Source organism: Ursus maritimus, unplaced genomic scaffold (assembly GCF_017311325.1).
Source record: "Ursus maritimus isolate PB19 unplaced genomic scaffold, ASM1731132v1 scaffold_15, whole genome shotgun sequence".
In the NCBI taxonomy this organism is placed as follows: domain Eukaryota; kingdom Metazoa; phylum Chordata; class Mammalia; order Carnivora; family Ursidae; genus Ursus; species Ursus maritimus.
Window position 1 is genome coordinate 28,180,201 of NW_024423897.1, and position 19,869 is coordinate 28,200,069.

A 19,869-nucleotide genomic window follows, 5' to 3' on the forward strand; every position below is an offset into this window, starting at 1 on the left:
GGAGGAGAAAGGGGGAGACGGATGGGCAGAAGGAAACAATTTGTAGGTTTTCCTCCCAAAGATTCTGATTCAGTGGGCTGAATTAGATGGTACTGTAAAACTGAGTTTGAGTTTGGAGACATTTCCAGAATCGATGGTGATGTGCAACTAGGTTTGAGAGCCATTGTTTAAGGGATAAGGTCATGGGCTGACAAACAAACAAACACACAAGCACAAAAAAAAATCATCTATGAGTCTAGTGTACACCAACGATCTGCTATTAGGATATTAGTGACGCCTATCGTTGCGACTGCATCAGCAAATACGGGCTCTGGTTCTGTCTCTGGATCATATTTTACTGCTCTCCCCTTGGGTCACCTGTAAATCAAACACCAGCAAATTGTCTGAGTTGACCCACGTTCAACAAATTGACCATTTCCTTGAAAAGATGTTGACATCTTAATTTCAGAGTTCCTCAATGGTGTTTTTTGAAATTAGAACAACTTTGAGTCAGTAAGACCTTCCAAATTATATTTCTATTGATTAATTTCTCCTCTGTATTAAATAGATTATAGGCTTAGAAATTCAATGGTATACATGAAGGAACTATATTAACAAGGGTTTTTGTAAGAAAAAGCAAATTGTGGAGGCTTGAAAATGATGCGTGGTAATGGCAGAAAGACTCTCACCAAAGTGGGGGGGGGAACCCTGAAAATTGGAAGCTCGCGTCCATTCAGCTTATTCTCACAGCAAGAATCACCGGGATATTGTTCCAAATTATTCCATAACAAAAGTTTAAAGATAGAAAAAGCCTAAGAAAAATAACTACACAAAATCTGAAGTCATAAAAAATTTTGCAGTCAATGCTGACTTGAATGCAATATAGAAGTATTAAAGGAGAACACTGTATACCCACAGTTCTGATTTTTAAACCAAATTCACTACAATTGAGGACACTGTTAAAATTGTACTTTCCTGCATTGGCCGTATTTTGAGACACCTTCATTTTCAGTGGTTTAAAATTATTTTCCAGTAAAATACTCACAAAAATCAACCACTCCTTCACAAACATGCAGTTTTCAAACTACAGTGCATTTTTTGTCTTGCCTTTTTTTTAGTATATGGCTTGATTTGAGAATGAGAGGGATTGAAATAAACTCAGGTTCGATCCTAGACTGGGAAAATTAGAGTTAAATGGAATAGCTACTGCTATTTGACAGGATTATGTTGCTATTTGACAGGATTATGTTGCTATTTTAACAACACTAGTCGGTTCACATCCAAAAAAGTTCTGGTGACTTCTAAGCTGTATGAATAGTTTCATATTTTAAAGAGCAATACACATCACGTTTTGCTTTTGCATAAAGAATTTGTACTTCCAGTCAAATATTTCTGACTTTTACGTTCACATTTTTGGGGATACAGACTTAAACTGAAAATTTTGTCATATATATGAGCTTGAAATAATATATATGAATATATATGCTATGTACATACCTATACAGGTGTGTATGTATATCTAGATATCTACATGTAGTTATATAGACGTGTGTGTGCGTGTGTGTGTGTGTGTGTGAGAGAGAGAGAGATTGAAAACAAAGTTATGTACCTTAAAGGCATATCATGTACTTCCATTCCAAGAGGGCACTAGTGTTTTGTTAACTCAGACTCTCTGAATATTCTTTCCCGCAAACAAAATAATCAAAATATTTTTAAAGTGTTTTATATGATTAATTATAATTCAGACTGATAGGAGATGTTATATAGAGAATAAGAAATAATACTGAAAGCTGTGTTCCAAAGGTATGAAATCACTGTAATATAGTATAATGTTGATGAAATTCAAATTTTAGAAAAACATTTGGCTCTAGGTGTCAAGTACACAATTACGGTGACTGCAGAATTGCTAACCCAGTCTAGTACTCATTCTAACGGAAATGTATACAAAGTCAGTGGCATAGCTGAAATCATGGAAGAAAGCGAATTCTACCTAGGACGTTCTTTAGTGATAAACTGGCAAGTGTTTATCTTCTTTTCCACCTTTCTCTTCCTTTGTGTTTAGATGTTACCCTTTCTTCCTGTTTATAGACTTGAGTTAATTACAGAGAAGTGAAACTGAAGGACAGGTGTCTAGAATTTCAGTTCCTTGAGGAGCAGTATCTGATCTCACATACTCCACTTCAAAGACAAAGGCTTTGTTGAAACAGGAAACAGGTAGTGTTGGGTCACCCGCGGGCCTAATCAGTTATCTGAAAGTACTCCAGAAATTGCCAAATACTATCGCTTTTAAAGTGAGCTGGGGCTGGGGTGCCTGGCTGGCTCTGTCGGTGGAGCATGTGACTCTGGATCTTGGGGTTGTGTGTTCCAACCCCATGTTGGGTGGAGAGATGATTTAAAAAATAAAATCTTTAAAAATAAATAAATAAATAGAGTTGGGGCTAATTAAAAAATTTTTGCTATATATTCAAAGAGCAATTTCTGATAATACTCTAAAGTGAAATGTTTGCTTAACTTTAAATGTTATCTTTATAGTTTCTAAAATTTTATTGTTATATAATCTTTATTGAAAACTATTTTGTAAAGAAATGACAGTATTTTTTATAAATAGTACACATAATAATTGTAAACTGTAGACAAATTTTCGCACTGCCAACCTATGAGGAAACTAGTCTTTCAAAATGTGTTCATTTTCAGTTTTGGAGAAAAAAGTTGAATAAGTACATGAGTGTGTGTGTGTGTGTGCATGTGCGTCCACAAGTGTCTACACGTGTATCCAAAATGTCTGTGCTTTTTTAATACTCACATTCATATACGTGACATGAATCATTCATCAGTGTATTTAACTCTATTCATGAGTAACTTTTGGGGTAACTGAATATGTTTCTTTAAGATCTCTTGACTCATATGTATACAGGAAAATAATTAAATATTGAGATACAATATGTATTTATTATATGTACACTTTAACCTCTTAAATTTGATAGATTACTATCAAATAATCTTCATTAATAAATTCTGGGTGAAAGAATGCATCACCTTTGAAATCAATATATGTAAACTATCTGTCCTCATCTGCACTTACACTGAAAATGATACAGAAGGAAGAAGGGGTAACCCTTGGATCATTTTCCTTTCAGTTCTTCCTTACTCATCAATAAGTTGAAGGTAGAGTGTTGGTGGAATGTGCATGTGTCAAGAAGCAAAATAAAAACAAAAGAATTACTTTTGTGCAACAGTTTCACTTACTTGATAAGAACCAAAAACAGGTGTGTATAAACTATGACATATGAATTGTGTCATTTCAGTGACTGCGTATGAATTACGTATCCTATATTTCCATCTAATCAGGTATTGAACAGTATAAAGATGAACAGTAAAATTCTTCCTAATAATTAATATCCTTTTCTTTACTTAGAACATTATATAACAAATAAAAAAGTAGGAGAAGTCAAGAGAGAGACCACAGAAGAAAGGTAAAAAGTTTATAGTTTAGTACTTGTAACAGAAATTCTTCCTGCTTTTTGAACAGGGACTTCACACTTACATTCTGCACTGGGTCCTGCATATTATGGAACTATCTTTGCCCGGTTTGTGGAGGCCCTGAAGAGGATATCACCATGGCATAGAGATCAGCGACACTGTCTTCCCGGTGCTTCCAGCCAGTGTTTTGACCATCCTCCCTGATTCCACTATGGTGGCAAACCCTTCCACATTCTCTCTGCCAGTGTGTTGGGGCACACTCACTCAGGCTCACACCATTTCCCTGGCCTGCCCTGTGTCTTTGCTTCAACAACAAAGGGACCAGCATTTCGAAAATGTTTTTTCAAAGCATCCCAAGACAATAGAGCTCTTCTCCTTTGGCTAAGGAGCCTGGCTGGGCTACAAACAGATGGAGAATGTAATTTGTCTCCTCAAAGGCCTGAACGATGCTGAGACTCTGGAAAGACTTGTTGTACACCTGGTCCTCCAAGGGCCCCCTGATGTGAATGAACTTGCTTTTCAAGCTGTCTCTGTGCCACTGACTTTGCTGATGGCTCTGTCTGTTCTTTCTATTTATGGTCCATGCAGAAATTTACTGCAGAAGCTATGAACTGAGATCTTTGTTGTTTGGATACTCACAAAGAAAGCTGAGAAAAGACAATAAACTCTATTTTCTTACCCAGATTTTTTAAGACTAATCCTGATCCATTTATATATTGCCCCAAATGCATCCCATGCCACTTTTTTTTTAAGTGGAGTCCTTATCTTTTATAATGATTTATTGGTGCTTTTTTATTTAATTTTTTAAATTCAATTGCTTTTATTTTTTTGAATTTTAATGATTTATTTATTTAACCCAGCATTTGTCTAAAAACATTATTTCAATGTTTAATCAAGTATAAAAAATATCATTATTTTTAAATTTAAATTCAATTAATTAACATATAATGTATTATTGGTTTCAGAGGTAAGGGTCAGTGATTCATCAGTCTTATACAATACCCACTGCTCATTACATCAAGTGCCCTCCTTAATGTCTATCATCCAGTACCCCAGCCCCCCAGCCCCCTCCCCTCCAACAACCCTCAGTTTGCTATGATTAAGAGTCTTTTATGGTTTGTCTCCCTCTCTGATTTTGTCTTGTTTTATTTTTTCCTCTCTTCCCTTATGATCCTTTGTTTTGTTTCTTAAATTCCACATATCAGTGAGATCATTTATGATAATTGTCTTTCTCTGATTGACTTATTTTGCTTAGCATAATACCCTCTAGTTCATCCACACTGTTGCAAATGACAAGATTTCATTTTTGATGGCTACATAATATTCCATTACATCTTCTTTATCCATTCATCTGTCAATGGACATCTGGGCTCTTTCCATAGTCTGGCTATTGTGGACATTGCTGGTATAAACAAAGGTTCAGGTGTCCCTTTGGATCACCACCGTTCTATCTTTGAGGTAAATACCGAGTAGGGCAATGGCTGTGTTGTAAGGTATCTCTATTTTTAACTTTTTGAGGAACTTCCATACTGTTTTCTAGAGTGGCTGTACCAGCTCGCATTCCCACCAACAATGTAGGAGGGTTCCCCTTTTTCTGCATCTTCCTCAGCATCTGTCGTTTCCTGATTGGTAAATTTTAGCCATTCGGACTGGTGTGAGATGGTATCTCATTGTGGTTTTGATTTGTATTTCCTTGATGTCAAGTGATGTGGAGCATTTTTTCATGTGTCTGTTGGCCATTTGGGTGTCTTCTTTGGAGAAATGTCTGTTCATGTCTTCTGCCCATTTCTTGATTGGATCATTTGTTCTTTGAGTGTTGAGTTTGATAATTTCTTAGAGATTTTGGATACTAGCCCTTTATCTGATATGTCATTTGCAAATATCTTCTCCCATTCTGTCAGTCGTCTTTTGGTTTTGTTGACTATTTTCCTTTGCTGTGCAAAAGCTTTTTATCTTGATGAAGTCCCAATAGTTCATTTTTGACTTTGTTTCCCTGAAGGCAAGGAAGAAGTTGCTGTGGCTGAGGTCAAAGAGGTTGCTGCCTGTGTTCTCCTCAAGGATTTTGATGGATTCCTGTCTCACATTTAGGTCTTTCACCCATTTTGAATCTATTTTTGTGTATGGTGTAAGGAAATGCTCCAGTTTCATTCTTCTGCATGTGGCTGTCCAGTTTCCCCAACATATTGGTGCTCTTTTAATATTAAGGATATTAGCTTTATAGATGATACACTGTATGTATTTTCTCCTAATATGTATTTTGCTTTTATTTTGTGGTGTCTTTCATCATGTATAAATTTTCTTTAAAATTTTATGTAGGGGCACCTGGGTGGTTCAGTCGTTAAGCGTCTGCCTTCAGCTCAGGTCATGATCCCAGGGTCCTGGGATCGAGCCCTGCATTGGGCTCCCTGCTCAGTGGGGAGCCTGCTTCTCCCTCTCCCACTCCCCCTGCTTGTGTTCCCTCTCTGTCTCTCTCTGTGTCAAATAAATAAATAAAATCTTTAAAAATAAAATAAAAATTTATGTAGTCAAAAATGTCAATCTTTTTCTGTATTTCTAAAGTCCTTTTCTATCCCTAAAATAATTTGTAAATATTTCTGTAGCTTTTTTTTCAATTTGTGTGATTTTCTACATCACGTCACTTTTTCAAAAAACTATTAAAAAGAGCCAAATAATTTAGTAAGGTGACCAGTTAGAAGATACTATATATGATAATACTTTTTTTTTTTTTGAAAAGCAAGCTGGTTTTTATTCTAAACAGTGCCAAGGTGGGGTGTGGTGTAGGGAGGGGTTCTCCTGTATCATACCGCAACGTTCAGCGGACAGAGCTGGGGCTTGGATAGACCACCCACTCCCAGCCCAAGCCTCTTGTCACCTGAGGGTCTGCATGTGCCGTGGAGGACCAGGGCCTTTGGGGGTGGGTGCGCAACCCCTCCCCTGAGTCACTAGGACCTCAGTGACCAACTCACCCCCCCAACCCCCCCGCAGCAGCAGTGACACACAACAGTGAGCCACAGCTACCAATGCCACTGCTGCCTGCTCTGTGGGGAAGCCCATGTGCTCCAGCTGCTGCAGCTGCAGAGGGGACAGTGGGCTTAGGCAGCCATAGTGGGCTCTCAGGACGCTGTGCAGGACCTTCACGAGTGAGACCTGGATCCCCTCTTGCAGCATCTAGTCATCTAGGGCTGCCCACAGTGGAGTCCCTGGGGAGAAGCTGGGCTAAGCCTAGGCAGGTTCCCCTCTGAGGAGCCCTCCCAGATCTGCAACACAGGCCCCAGGCCTGGTAGGTTCTAGCCTGAGCCTTCGCTGTGGGACCGGAGGCCATGGAAGGATGTCGAGGGGCAAGAGGCCTCACTCCAGCAAGATGGGGAATAAGCAGGCAGCTCAGCCAGGCCACCTGGGGTAGGAAGGAGTCAGAGTGGCCAGTACCCTGCCAGGGCCCTGCACAAGATACCTTCTTGCAGTGCTCACAGCTTCAGCTCAGAAAGCTCCAGCCACTGGAAGACTCCAGCTGCCTAGGCCAGGCCAGCAAGGAGGCCGCAGAATAGCTGCAGGAAGGGTGGCTCGGAGCTGCACAGGGGTGTCGAGCAGAGGGGCAGCTGTAGCAGCAGCCACAGTGATAGCATCCCCGGGGGAGGTTTAGGGTGGTAACCTCGCTCTGCCAGCATGACCAGGTAGACGGGCGTGGAGGCGTAGCCACCGGCTGCACTGGATACCTTGAGGCCGTCAGCAGCACACCTATTAGCCGAGCAGCCAAGCGGGAGCAGGGTAGAGGCATGCAGGAACTGCAGTGTGCCCAGCAGTCCAGTGTGGGTAGGAGCGGCAGGCTCAGGAGCAGGCCAGGTCAGGCCATGTAGCCCAGGGCGTGGGTTGTCAGCCAGTGAGCCTGCCAAGGGTCCAGCAGCAGCTCTGGGACCAGGGTAAGGCTAGGGCCAGTCCCTACCAGATATACGCTGCTCAGCGGCAGCGGTGGGATGGAGGAGGCAAGAGACAGCACCGGGGAGAGTAGGGGTGTGGGGGTGTGGGGGGTGCTCTGGCATGCATAGAGCGGCTGCAGGTGTCAAGGGTGGTCTTGGGGCTGTGTGCTTATTGAGAAGCTGGAAGACAGAAGGAGAACACAAGGATGGGGAAGATTCTTCTGAGTGTTAGCGAGCGGGGCGGGGAGGGGGGTCTCACTCTTTTTTTAATTTATAGAAATTACAAAATAAAAACATTAAAAAAATACCTTTAACAAAGATAAAAACAAAACAATGCTATGAATTACATGCTCGTGAATATATTTATTTATTTTAAAGACTTATTTATTCATTTGAGAGAGAGGAGAGATATAGCGTGAGTGGGGAAGGGGCAGAGGGAGAGGGAGAGAATTCTCAAACAGACTTGCCACTGAGCATGGCTCCCATGTGCGGCGCCATCCCAGGGTCATGACCTGAGCTGAAATCAAAAGTTGGTCATTTAACTGACTGAGCCAGCCAGGTGCCCCCTTATGAGTATATTTAATTAAAATCATATAAAATTTACATGAACGAAAAGTTAAAATTTCTAAAGACTCAATAAAATGGAGATAACAAAATAGAGAGGACTCAACATTACAAAGATGTCAACCCTCCCCAAATTAATCTATAAATTTGATGCAATTTCTATTTAAATTCTACTTTTAAAAGTAACTGATCATGAGAGGTTGATTCAAAAGAATCTGTTACGCACAAAAAGTTTTAGTAAGCTAGGAATAAAATTAACTTCCTATGTATAATTATGTGTATCTACCAAAAGGTATATGATCAGGTGTATATGACTAGCGCAAAGGTCCCCAAAAACCTTTGAGATAATCTTCAAGTAGGGGTGACTGGCTGGCTCAGTCAGTGGAGTATGTGACTCTTAATCTTGGGGCTGTAGGTTGGAGCCCCACGTTGGGTATAACCAAAAAATAAATCTTATTAAAAAAACTCAAGTGAAATTGGAAGTCAGGAAAGTCCTATGTATGTGCTCAGAGTGATTAAAATAAACTTTTAATCCCCACAATCTGGAACAAGAATAAACAGCTAAAGATCACCCAAAACCCAAGGAAAAGGTTTCCTATAGAACGAGAAACCAACAACAATCATATTTAACAGCAGAATACTATAGGATTTCTAATTAAAGTAAGAAAATAAATCACACTTTCATCGCTACTATTCAGTATGTTTTGATGAGTCTGAGATACTTTTTGTAATTTTTTTTCATCCTAGCATCTCCCTTCCTGTTCCCACATTTCCCCCTTTAATTTGATTTACCCTCTTGATCTTGAGGAGGACTTTCTTCAGTAGCTTGCTGCGAAAAAGTATGGATGGGAGATAAATTTTTAAAGATATTTCATACTTCAGCATGTTTTTACTCGGTCCTCATATTTACTTGACATTTCAACAGGGCCTACAACTCTAGGTTGGAAACATTTCCCTGAAAAATTTTGGGGGTGTTTCTCTTCTATTAAGAATGTCAAAGCCATTCTATTTTTTGACCAGTTCCATATCCCCTTCTATGGAACGTATAGGACTTTCTCCTTATCTACAGTGTTCTGAAATTTCACAGTGGTGTGCCTCAATATGCATCTATTTTCATCCAACTGGTGGAAACCTTCAGCTTGTATTTCCTTCAGTTTCAGTTAATTTCAGTTAATTTTTTAATTATTTCATTGTTGATTTCCTCCATTTTCTTTGTTCTGTCTTTCTATTATTTGGATATTGGGCCTCCTGGACTACTTAAATAATATTATCTTTTTTCTCTTCTTACAGCCATCTCTTTGTCCTTCTGCTTTACTTTCTGTGAGGTTTTCCTCAACTTTATTTTCCCAAACGTTTTTCATTTCCCTTATCATGTTATCAAATCTGATCTTTTCCCCCTTGAATGTTCTTTCTCATAATAGCTTGTTCTTTTCTCATAGATGTGATATCATTTCTTAATCTGAGGATTTTTATGTTAATTTTCTATTGAAATTTTTTTAAAAAAGATTTTATTTATTTATTTGACAGAGAGACAGCCAGCGAGAGAGGGAACACAGCAAGGGAGAGGGAGAGGAAGAAGCAGGCTCCCAGCGCAGGAGCCCGATGTGGGACTCGATCCCAGAATGCCAGGATCACGCCCTGAGCCGAAGGCAGACGCTTAACGACTACGCTACCCAGGCGCCCCTCTATTGAAATTTCTTATCTTTGTATAATTTTTACTAATAAGTTATGTTTCTTCTGTTTTGGTTTCTCTTTCCATATTAAATCTTTTTCTTGGGTATTTGGTGATCTTTTGTTATTTATTCTTGTTCATGACTGTAGGGATTAAAAGTTTATTTTAATCATTCTGTACAAATATATCAGGCTTTTCTGACTTTGAGATTCATTTGACAATAATCTTAAATGTTTTGGGGGACCCTTGGGCAGGTCACTTACACCTGAAAATATTCTTTCCATCTCCCATCTGGAGAGTAAGGGTAACAGCCAATTAGTAAAAAGATACAGGCTTTCAGCTATGGATTGAAAAAGTCATGGGACTAAAAGTTACAGCATAAGGAATGTAGTCAATGTATTATAATAGCCTTATGGTGACAGACAGTAGCTACTCTTGTTGTGAGCACAGCATAACGTATAGAGTTATGAAATCAGGATGTCGTACACCTGAAACTACTGTAACACTGTGGGGCAGCTACAGTTAAATTAAAAAAAAAATTAAAAAGCAAAGAAAAATAAAAAAGGGGGTTCTTAGCATCCAGCATTCAGTGCGGTGTGGACCCTGATCTTCCTGTTTTCGGAGAAGTGCCCAAGCCGCCAGCTAGACAGAGGCAGAACCAACTTGCACAGCCACACTGGGTCCTAATCAGGGCCAGACACATGGTTTAGTTCTCTATGGAGTCATCTTAAAATGAGTAATTTTTGAACAATGGATCTGCATTTTAGTTTTGCTCTGAGCCCCACAAATGAGGGGTCCAGTCCTGAGTACTCACACCCTCAACTCTACAGATCCAAGACTAAAGACCCTTCGTTTTCATCTCTTCAGTTTTCTCTGAGGGTGAGAGCAGGGCCTTTGCCCAACAACATACAATTCAGGTGGGGGTCCAGGCATCTGTTTCTAAATCAAGCTTCACACACTTCTCTTTATTCTAGCACTACTTTTCGCCCTTCCTTCCTTTCCCTCAAAAAGTAACTGTGCCTACATGTAGCTTTGCATGGGCGCCAAGGTCACAGTATATTGGAAGCTGATTTTTCTCTACCACTTCTGTATGTGCTGGCCACAAAATCCATAGAAAAGGCTGCTGTCTATGAGCGGTGGGATAGGGTCCTTCCCTGAGTGCTAAGCCTATGTTGTGTGTCCAGTAGAGTACTCTGGTGCTAGTGTGACTCTTCACAGTATTGTGGTATATGAGGGGAGGTTTCGGACCACTTGCACCTTTCTTTCTGGTGATCGCGTCCATTATAAGTTTTGCCAATACAATCTGTTCCTTAATCCATTAGAGTGACTTGGTAGCATTTATTCTGAGCTCCAAGGCACAAGGCAGAGCTCCAAATTGGATGCATTTTGCACGAAAGTACCTCCAGGAAAAAAACACGGCTATCGTGCAATCCATAACAATAGTAGCAATAACAACCAAATCACTACAACAGCCATCCACGTATTTTGTTTTATGGTTTGCAATCCTGCCAAAACATTTATTTTTATTTTTACAACCTTGGCAGACATGTACTATTTCCCTGTTGTATAGGAAAGGAAACCGAATTTTGGAGTGGTGGTTATTTCTAGATTCACAAAAAGATTAAATGGTAGTGCTGTGACTCAAAACCACTGCCTTCAAATATTCTTTCAACCAGTAAGAATCAGCAAGGCCATCTCATCCCCACACAGAGGCTTCTCTTTTTCATATACTATCTCCATTTTTGCTTATTTTCTACACGGAGAAGAACTAAACCTTCTGCCTTTCTCTTTTGGTCAAAAGTTCCTTAACAAACGAAACCTACATTTATTAACTAAACACTCTCCTCAGCAACCATTAATCTCCCAGAATGCATACAAGGCTGCTCTGTATCGGAACCCAAACCCAGAGTTACTACTGACTGATTTCGCCCATCTTCCAAAGGCATTCATATGGGGCGCCTGGGTGGTACAGCGGTTAAGCGTCTGCCTTCGGCTCAGGGCGTGATCCCGGCGTTATGGGATCGAGCCCCACATGAGGCTCCTCCGCTATGAGCCTGCTTCTTCCTCTCCCACTCCCCCTGCTTGTGTTCCCTCTCTCGCTGGCTGTCTCTATCTCTGTCAAATAAATAAATAAAGTCTTTAAAAAAAAAAAAAGGCATTCATAGAACACCTAACATGATGGGGATCCTAAGACAGAGTATGCCTTCTCTCCGCCAGTTTAATGGAAGAGAAACAATGACATCACTACAAATGGCCAAATATCTAGTTGTGGAGATGAATTAGTTTTATCTGACCTTTAATTCTCATTTTTTAAAAAATTAACAAAACAATTAACTTCATGGGAAGTAATACATTGGTTCTATTCTGAGATCAAACTGTGCAAAAAGTCAAATATTCAGATAAAAATTGAAACTTTTAAATCATTTATAGTGAAAAATGTTCTCCCTCACCATCTCCCCCCCAGCACTGGAAATGTTGAGGTAAAATTTTAGGAATCAGGGCTTTGACATCTCAAATTTGCCTTCTATAAATTGACTCATCTCTAAAATGTGAACATGAGCTGGATCTCTTGAGATTCAGTCCAGTATGACATCTATACTTCAGCCGGGCATATATTCAGATTATTTAATTTTCCTTCTTACTCATGGGTTTGGTTAGCCACTCCTCCCCATAATCTTAACTAAACATTGTCACTTCTTTGACATAGCTTGAAATATGAGAAACAGTCAGGAATATTAAACAAATAATAAATGAACAATTTATTTAAATGACTGGTTAGTTTATTGCCAAAAATCAAACATGACATAAAATTCTAAACTAAAAGATGGCTGAAAATGACAGGAAGATAAGTCATAATTATTACCATAAATTTACATAATAATTTTACATTTTTAGAGATTAACATTTATATTAACATAAATTTCAAACATAAAAAAGAGCAGAAAATACTAGAAGAAAACATAGGACGACTTTTTTTTTTTTTAAACAATGAAGGCTTTTCTAGGTATGACAAAAACAAAAGCTAATTTTTAAAAAGACTGGTTAATTTGACGACATAACAAATAATATTTGGTGATAATGTCACAAGGCAAAAGGCGTACTGGGAAAAGTTACTACCAAAAACTAAATAGACAGTGACAAATGATTGAAGCAGATTTGGATTCTTCGGACACCTCTCTCCTGGGCCTGCAGATGGCTGCCCTCTCTTTACGTCCTCACATGGCCTTTTCTCTGTGTGTGTGTGTGTGTGTGTGTGTGCTTCCTTTGGTGTTTCTTCCTTTTTTTTTTTTTTTTTTTTAATGTAGGCTCCATGCCCAGCGAAGAGCCCAACACGGGGCTTGAACTCACGACCCTGAAATCAAGACCTGAGCTGAGATCAAGAGTTGGATACTTAACCAACTGAAACCCCCAGGTGCCTCTCTTCTTCTTATAAGGGTACAATATTGGATTAGGTCCAAGACTAGTCATATTAGATTCTGGGCCTACCCACATGACCTCATTTACCTTAATTACCTCTTTAAAGACTTATCTTCAAATACAGTTACAATGGGAGCTACTGAGGGTTAGAGCTTCAATATATGCATTGGGTGGGGGGGGGATACAATTCATCCACTACATCTTTGATCTGGCAATGGCATCCTTTTCCCTCCTTCTCAACTTAATTCTGGGGCCAAGTGACCGTAGGGTATCAGGATCTGGTCTCTGATTCTTCACCTTTATGTCGAGATGCCCAGAGACTCGATTCAGTCACAGTGCTAGTTGTCACGCAGCAGAAGGTCTGTATACATTTTAAGCCATTTCTGCCTGGGTGGCAAGCGATCACTTGGCCCTATACCAAAGGGACTGCAAACGCAAAACTGTATTATAATAAATCCCTATGAAATGTATCCTTAACTCAACTTCCTTTTCGCAGGATCCCAAAAACGTTCACAGTATGCCATCTGACATGTGGGAAAGTGAGAGGCAAGAGCAGCTGGAGTAGAAATAAATGGTCATATTAAATAATTCCAGTTAAAATGTTTACTTTAGCAAGTTTTACAAAAACATATGTTAAATGAACATACTACTAGCTCCTGTCCCAGAGCCTTAGAATCTGCATCTGTACAAGTCAGGGATCCAACTTCCCCTTCCAATGAGACAGGCCTCTTTCCGGATTGAATGGGGTGTCTGCATTTGAAGCGAGTACATGCTGTATTAAGTTGGGGAGCATCTGCTTTCGTTTCAAAGACTAAGTATGAAGAAAGGTTGCCTGTCCTAGTGCGGAGGACTGGAGTGGATATTCAGGGCTTCCTGTTGTATTTTGACAACCTTCTATATTTGGGGAGATTTTCACATTACAAATCCTGCCTTTTCCCATCGAGGTCAGAGTTCTCTTGAAGCTAGCAGTCAGGCATGCGCTCTAGCCTTGGACACTCCCAGGGGAGGGAGACTGATTCGGAGAGGAGCAGAGGAGCAGAGCAGGGCTCCCATCTGGCTGGTGAAGGTGGCAGCAGGGATTGCAAGGGCCAGTGGCTGACCCGCAGGTAGCCTGAGGGATGGGGGCAGCTGGGGATGCAGGGCATTGAGAACCATCCTGTTTGATGGGGGAGGCATCAGCGGTATCTATATTTGGTGAGTTTACTGCATGAATCCTGGTGTCCCTGAAAGTTTATTCCTGAGTCTGTTTTATCAACAATCCCAAGTAGTACCTAATAACATTTAAGTGCTTATTTTTCTGCTAAAACTAGTCAGGCTGGATCTTGTTGTTGGCAACAACAATTGGACATGACATTTTCACATATAAAAAATGCTCACCCCAACTTACAATAAAACAAATACAAATTAAACTGTAAATGCATGCTGTTTGTCAACTGTCAGATTGACAAAGACAGACATTTTGATTTGTTGGCATTGATATATGGAAACAGGCCCTCTCATATATTACTGTTTGATATAATGTTTTCTTCAATAATAATTTTTTTAAATTAAATATTGCCTTCCATAAGAGGTAACCCACATGCACATTCCCATTCTTATTTCCACAGCTGTCTAGTACCCTGTCACACACTTTTCTCTCAACAACAGCTTATATCCTAAAAGAAAAAAACAAAGTTTTTACGGTATTATTCTACAAACACAAGTTTTAGGGAAAAAAGAAAAAAAATTATTTCCTAATTGATTCTCTAAAAAGTAAAAAACAGAGCACACAAGAAGTACTATTTTTTTTTTAAGATACTGCAGGAAATACAAAGACTTATAGAACTATTTGAGGTACTGCAAAGAGTTGTAATGGAGTTGGGAAAGAAGATATAATCACATAACAAGCTGAATACTAATAAAATATTTAAATGTAACTTGAAGCCAACAATGAAGATCACATCACAAGGCTATAAATTATTAATTGTCAAATTAATCCTGGGGACAGTATGAGTTCAGAGGAGCAGTGACACAAGCTACCCTAAAATTTAGTGGCTTAAAACAACAGTGTTATCTCCCAGACGTGTGGGCCAGGAGTTCGGGCAGGGCTCAGCTGGGCAACTCCCCTCTAAGGAGTATCAACTGGGATCACTGCGTGGTACTCAGCTAGGGCCTGGCCTTGCCTGAGGCTTCAAGAAGAGACTCACAAATCTAGCACCTTGCCGCTCTTTGGCCCCTCTGCATGTCATCTCACTGTTCCTGTCTCTCTATGTGGTTTGGGTTTCTCACGGCATGTTGATCTCAAGGTAGTTACACTTTTTTCCTGGCAGCTCTCTTGTAAGAACAAGGAGGAAGGAAGTGGGTGCTCTTGTGGTTTGCTTTAGGAAACTCACACAATGCTACTGTTGCGACATTTGTTAGGTCAGAGAGGTCACAGAGACCACCCAGCTTGAAGAGAGGAACCTCTTTCCCCCTCATGACGAGGACAGTGTCAACGTATTTGTGGCCATATTTAACTCACCATGCAAGGAAAGGTCAATTCGGACTGGAAAGGTCAGAAAAACCCATACAAGGAGGGTATCATATAAGCTGGTTTTAAAGATAAAAGATTAAGGGGCGCCTGGGTGGCTCAGTCGTTGAGTGTCTGCCTTTGGCTCAGGACCTGGGAATTAGTCTCAGCTTGGGCAAGTCACTTTTCCCTAATTCATGAACACATTGATTGGATGGAGAAGATGATTTTTCTTTAAATGAGGTCAGCTCATTTGAAGTAAAGTGAATTTGAGCTTATAGGACCAACTGGGGAAGGTTAGTCAATGTTTAGCTTGTTTGGGGAAGTGCTCACTGTTAAAACTCTGAAGGTATAAACAAATGATTGTAGTTAATCCTGAGACAGGGTGCAGGGCAGCGAGTTGGGTGTGATTTAGCAACCATTGGTCAGGCAATATGGGTTTAGCAAGTCTGGTTAAGGTCCTAAGAGAGTCCTGATGTAAAATGTTAATCCTACAGGGTCTCTAAAAAGGCTTTGTTCAGAAAGGGTTAATCATCATAACCATATTTTTTTCACTGAGAAGAGGCTTTCCTGAGATTTGTAGTTCATAGATAAACAGTTCTCTAGATTAGCGTGTGTGTGTGTGTGTGTGTGTGTGTGTGCGCACGCATGCATGTGCATACTTCTTGCAGTATCTGCAGCCTCTTCTGAACCCAGTGCCTGACACTTGGCAGATATTTAACATTAATTAGATATTACTATGCTTAATGAATTGTATTACTCATATTCTCTTAACACCAATTTAAATAATCTACATTCCTCTGAAATTGTCCCTTTATAATATTGAACCGGAAACAGGCATATTTTAGTAATACCTACCAATTAAAAATTAACCATTCCTCTGTGAAGTGAGCATAGCTCTTGTTTAGCACTTCAGCTTTCAAAATTTGTGTCTGGGATCTTTTAAAAGATTTATTTATTTATTTGTCAGAGGCAGAGGGAGGGAGAGAGAACACGAACAGGGGGAGTGGCAGGCAGAGGGAGAAGCAGGCTCCCCACCAAGCAGGGAGCCCATGCTGGACTCCATCCCAGGACCCTGGGATCATGACCTGAGCTGAAGGCAGATGCTTAACCAACTGAACCACCAGGCATCACTGTGTCTGACATTTTCTTTCAATTTTTTTTAAAGATTTTATTTATTTATTTGAAAGAGAGAGAGAGAGCAAGCTGGGAGGGGGCAGAGGGAGAGGGAAAAGCAGGCTCCCCTACTAAGCAGAGGGCCTGATGCAGGGCTCCATCCCAGGACCACGGGATCATGACCCCAGCAGAAGGCAGCTGCTTAACCAATTGAGCCACTCAGGCGCCCCTCAATTTTTTTTTTTTGACACTGGTATGTAATGAATTTATGAATATCAAACTTGGCATTCTAAGAACAAAGGAAGAGGGAACAAGACTTATGAGAAATGCTTTTAAAAAATATTTTAATGTTATAACACAGGGTGTTATAACACCCTGGAGAATCATCAGATCTTACTGCTCTTTTATGTTAGAACGGAGATTTCTCCTCCCCTCTCTGATAGCTTTTAGTTTTATTTGGTCGGGAGCACTGAAAATTGCGAGCTACAGCCTTGCGGGGTAGGAGACAGTATTATCTTAAACAGTGTTTAAGTTTGACAAAGGTCCGCAGGCTTGTGCCGTTTACACAGTTATCTACTTTCGGTAGTTTTTATTTCTTGACCTCTAGGTGGCTCCTTAAAAGCCGTTAGGCTAAGCAAACAATAGGAAAAGAAAAACAGACACCGTGGGGCCTTGGGGCTCTGAAACCTTAATCTAGAGAGAACCGGTTAAGCCTTCAGAGACTAGAGGGGAAGGTGTGTGCGTTTGGTACGGAGAGCAGAGAAAGAGTCGTCCAGGATGCAGGGCAGCTGGATAGCGCCTTCCACCTGCGCAAGCATAAATCTCCTTAATAACCCAGGGATGTCCCGGGGGAGCGGAAAAGTGTTCTCCTTCCTCTCATCTGTCCCATCGAAGTCAATAAGGGAACCCTGCCTCAGACGAACTGCAAAGGCAGATATAGATAGATAGATATCTACACACACACCCACCCACCCCCCCACCCCCCACACACACACGGAGTTTCAAGCTTTCCTGCAGGAGACGAGCTAGGCATCACCTGCCGCGTCTTAAGCAAGCTGGCGCCCAGACCTGCTCGCGCCGGGAGGGCGGAGGCAGGAGACGATGCGGCGCGGCGGTGGCTACTGCACATCCGGGCCCGCCCGCGGCGGCCAGCGTGCTGCATAATTGATGGAAGACGGGGCGCAGTCCTGGGTCGGCTTCGGGCGCAGAGAAAGCGTCTCAGGGGAGGAGGGCAGGCGGCCGGGCCCCTCCCACTCTGCTTTTTGTCGCGTGTCCCGCCCCCGGGCCAGGCAGCCAGCGCCGGGCCACCGGCGAGTGTGCGCAGAAACTTCGGTCACCGACGGCGGTGCGCGAGGACCGCTGCTGACCCGCCGGCGCCATGCGTGCCCTGCCTGACCTGCCGGGGCTCCGGGAGCCGCCGCCGCTGCTGCCGCGGCTGCTCCTCCTGTGCCTCCTCGCCGCGGTGCGCCGGAGCTGGGCGGACGGCAATACCACAGGTGCGAAGGCTGCAGTGCCGGGTTGCGGGGGACGGTGCGCAGGAAGGAACGCGCCAGGCTGGGTGCCCGTGGGCTGAGGGTTTGGCCGACGCGCCGGGGAAGGGTTGGTGGGGAGAGGCGCGGAGATGCTGGCGATGGTGGGTGGCGAGCGGCGGCCGCCTCCTCCCATTGGCCAGGCTTGGGTTGTCTAAGCTGGGCGAGGAGAGTGGAGTGGATGGGGCTCCTCCGCTCCAGGGATGGAATCTGGAGCGAAGAGCGCCCCGCGAGTCGGGGGCGTTGGTAGTAGGGCAGTGTCTGGGTGTTCCAAGGACGAGGGCGGCAGGGTGTGAGGGTGCGGGCGGGAACAAGGTAGCGACTTGGTTTCTGAAAAAGCGGCAGGGTTTCTGAAAGCCACATTCCCCAAGGCCAACTCCCTTCTCTTGAATCGATAGTAGGTTTAAATATCACCTCCCTGCCTGGCAGGTGGGTTGGCTTTGAGGATGTTTTTTTTAGAATTGAGTTGAAATAACAGCAAACCACAACCAACTAACGAAGCAAAGTCCACAACTCGTTGGATAATGTGTGTGTGTGTATCTTCTTTTACACCATGGTATTTGAAAGCGAATTTTTTGTGGTTTTGTTTTGATTGTTTAAGAAACTTTGAAAGAGGGATCTATGTGCAAAACATTACCAAAACCAACACCAAATTTGCCATTTTAGCTTCACCTGTTTATAATTACTTTTAATGTTCAAAGTATTTCATCCGATCTACTTTCTAATGCAGGTTTTTTTGTTAACATTTTCAACGTTTAGCAGCTAATTAGGACAGTAGACTGCCAATCAGGTTAGCAAATAGCGCCTATCAGCAACTAAAATTAAGATACTCTACACAAGATTTTCAGACTTTCATAGGAATTCACTTTTATGAACTTAGAATATGTAGAGTTTTTGTATCATAAAGATAGTAAGATAATCAAAGGATAAGATCATTCAGTTTTTACAACTGTCCTTTAAAAGGCCTAGGTGTTAACAACTTAGACAAAACATTTTGGGCTGCTTCAGTTCCTAAATTTCCTTGTCCCGTTTCCTGGCCACATGCCTCTTTTTCATTTATATTATTTACAAAGAATAAATTGGGGCTTTTCCTAGATTCACTTGGGGCTTGGGGCTATTCCTAGATTCACTCCTCTTTCACTTTACACTGTGGCAGCTCTGAGGACCATTGCATTCTGGGTGAATTCGACAACTGGGGTTCTCCCACTTGGCTCTATGTTGGAATTATCTGGGAGCTTTAACAACTGCTAGCTGGATCCTGTCCTCAGAATTTTGATTCAGTTGGCCTGGGATTTAGCCTGGAATTCAGGTATTGAAAGCTCCCTTGTGATTTTAATCACGTGATCCTAAGCAGGTTGAACACCATGCTTTAAAATTATAATGGCGTAGCGATTGCACTGCTGGGTTATTTATACTGTTGGTAGCAGGGAGTCAGGTTTAAATTGACATTCAGAGCAGACTTCTAAAGAGGAAAAAGGTAGGGAACAAATGAAAGTGGAATAAATGAACAAAGTTGTAAATAAATGGGATGATGTATGTAGTATGGCAAGTGTCTGTGTGTGTACACAATGTCAGTCTGGCCTCTTAGCTCCACTTAAGTTAAAATTGTAGAATGATGTGCTGTTTGAAAGGTATGAAGTTAGCACCTCATTTTAAGGCAGAACTAAAAATTGTGAAGCAACCCTACCTCATTTTATGGACTCTTTGTGG

At 41.5% G+C, this 19,869-nt stretch overlaps 1 protein-coding gene, 1 long non-coding RNA gene and 1 pseudogene across 3 annotated transcripts in view; 2 read left to right on the plus strand and 1 right to left on the minus strand.

Annotated features, from left to right (window-relative positions):
• The first annotated feature begins 2,119 nt into the window (after window positions 1–2,119).
• LOC103664642 lies at window positions 2,120–4,143 on the plus strand. The gene is made up of 2 exons (XR_569109.2): window positions 2,120–2,193; window positions 3,509–4,143. It is a non-coding gene; the product is annotated as an uncharacterized LOC103664642 (long non-coding RNA).
• A 2,184-nt stretch (window positions 4,144–6,327) lies between these two features.
• Window positions 6,328–18,010, minus strand: LOC103664839 (annotated as a pseudogene).
• The window catches only part of EMB (embigin), a 42,628-nt gene continuing 40,612 nt past the window's right edge, over window positions 17,854–19,869 (plus strand). The window contains exon 1 of one of the 2 annotated variants that reach the window (XM_040630449.1): window positions 17,854–18,126. In XM_040630449.1, the coding sequence (XP_040486383.1) occupies window positions 18,009–18,126 (118 nt within the window). In that variant the 5' untranslated portion in view covers window positions 17,854–18,008. The remainder of the gene's footprint in view (window positions 18,127–19,869) is intronic. The other variant, XM_040630448.1, reaches the window with a different exon arrangement.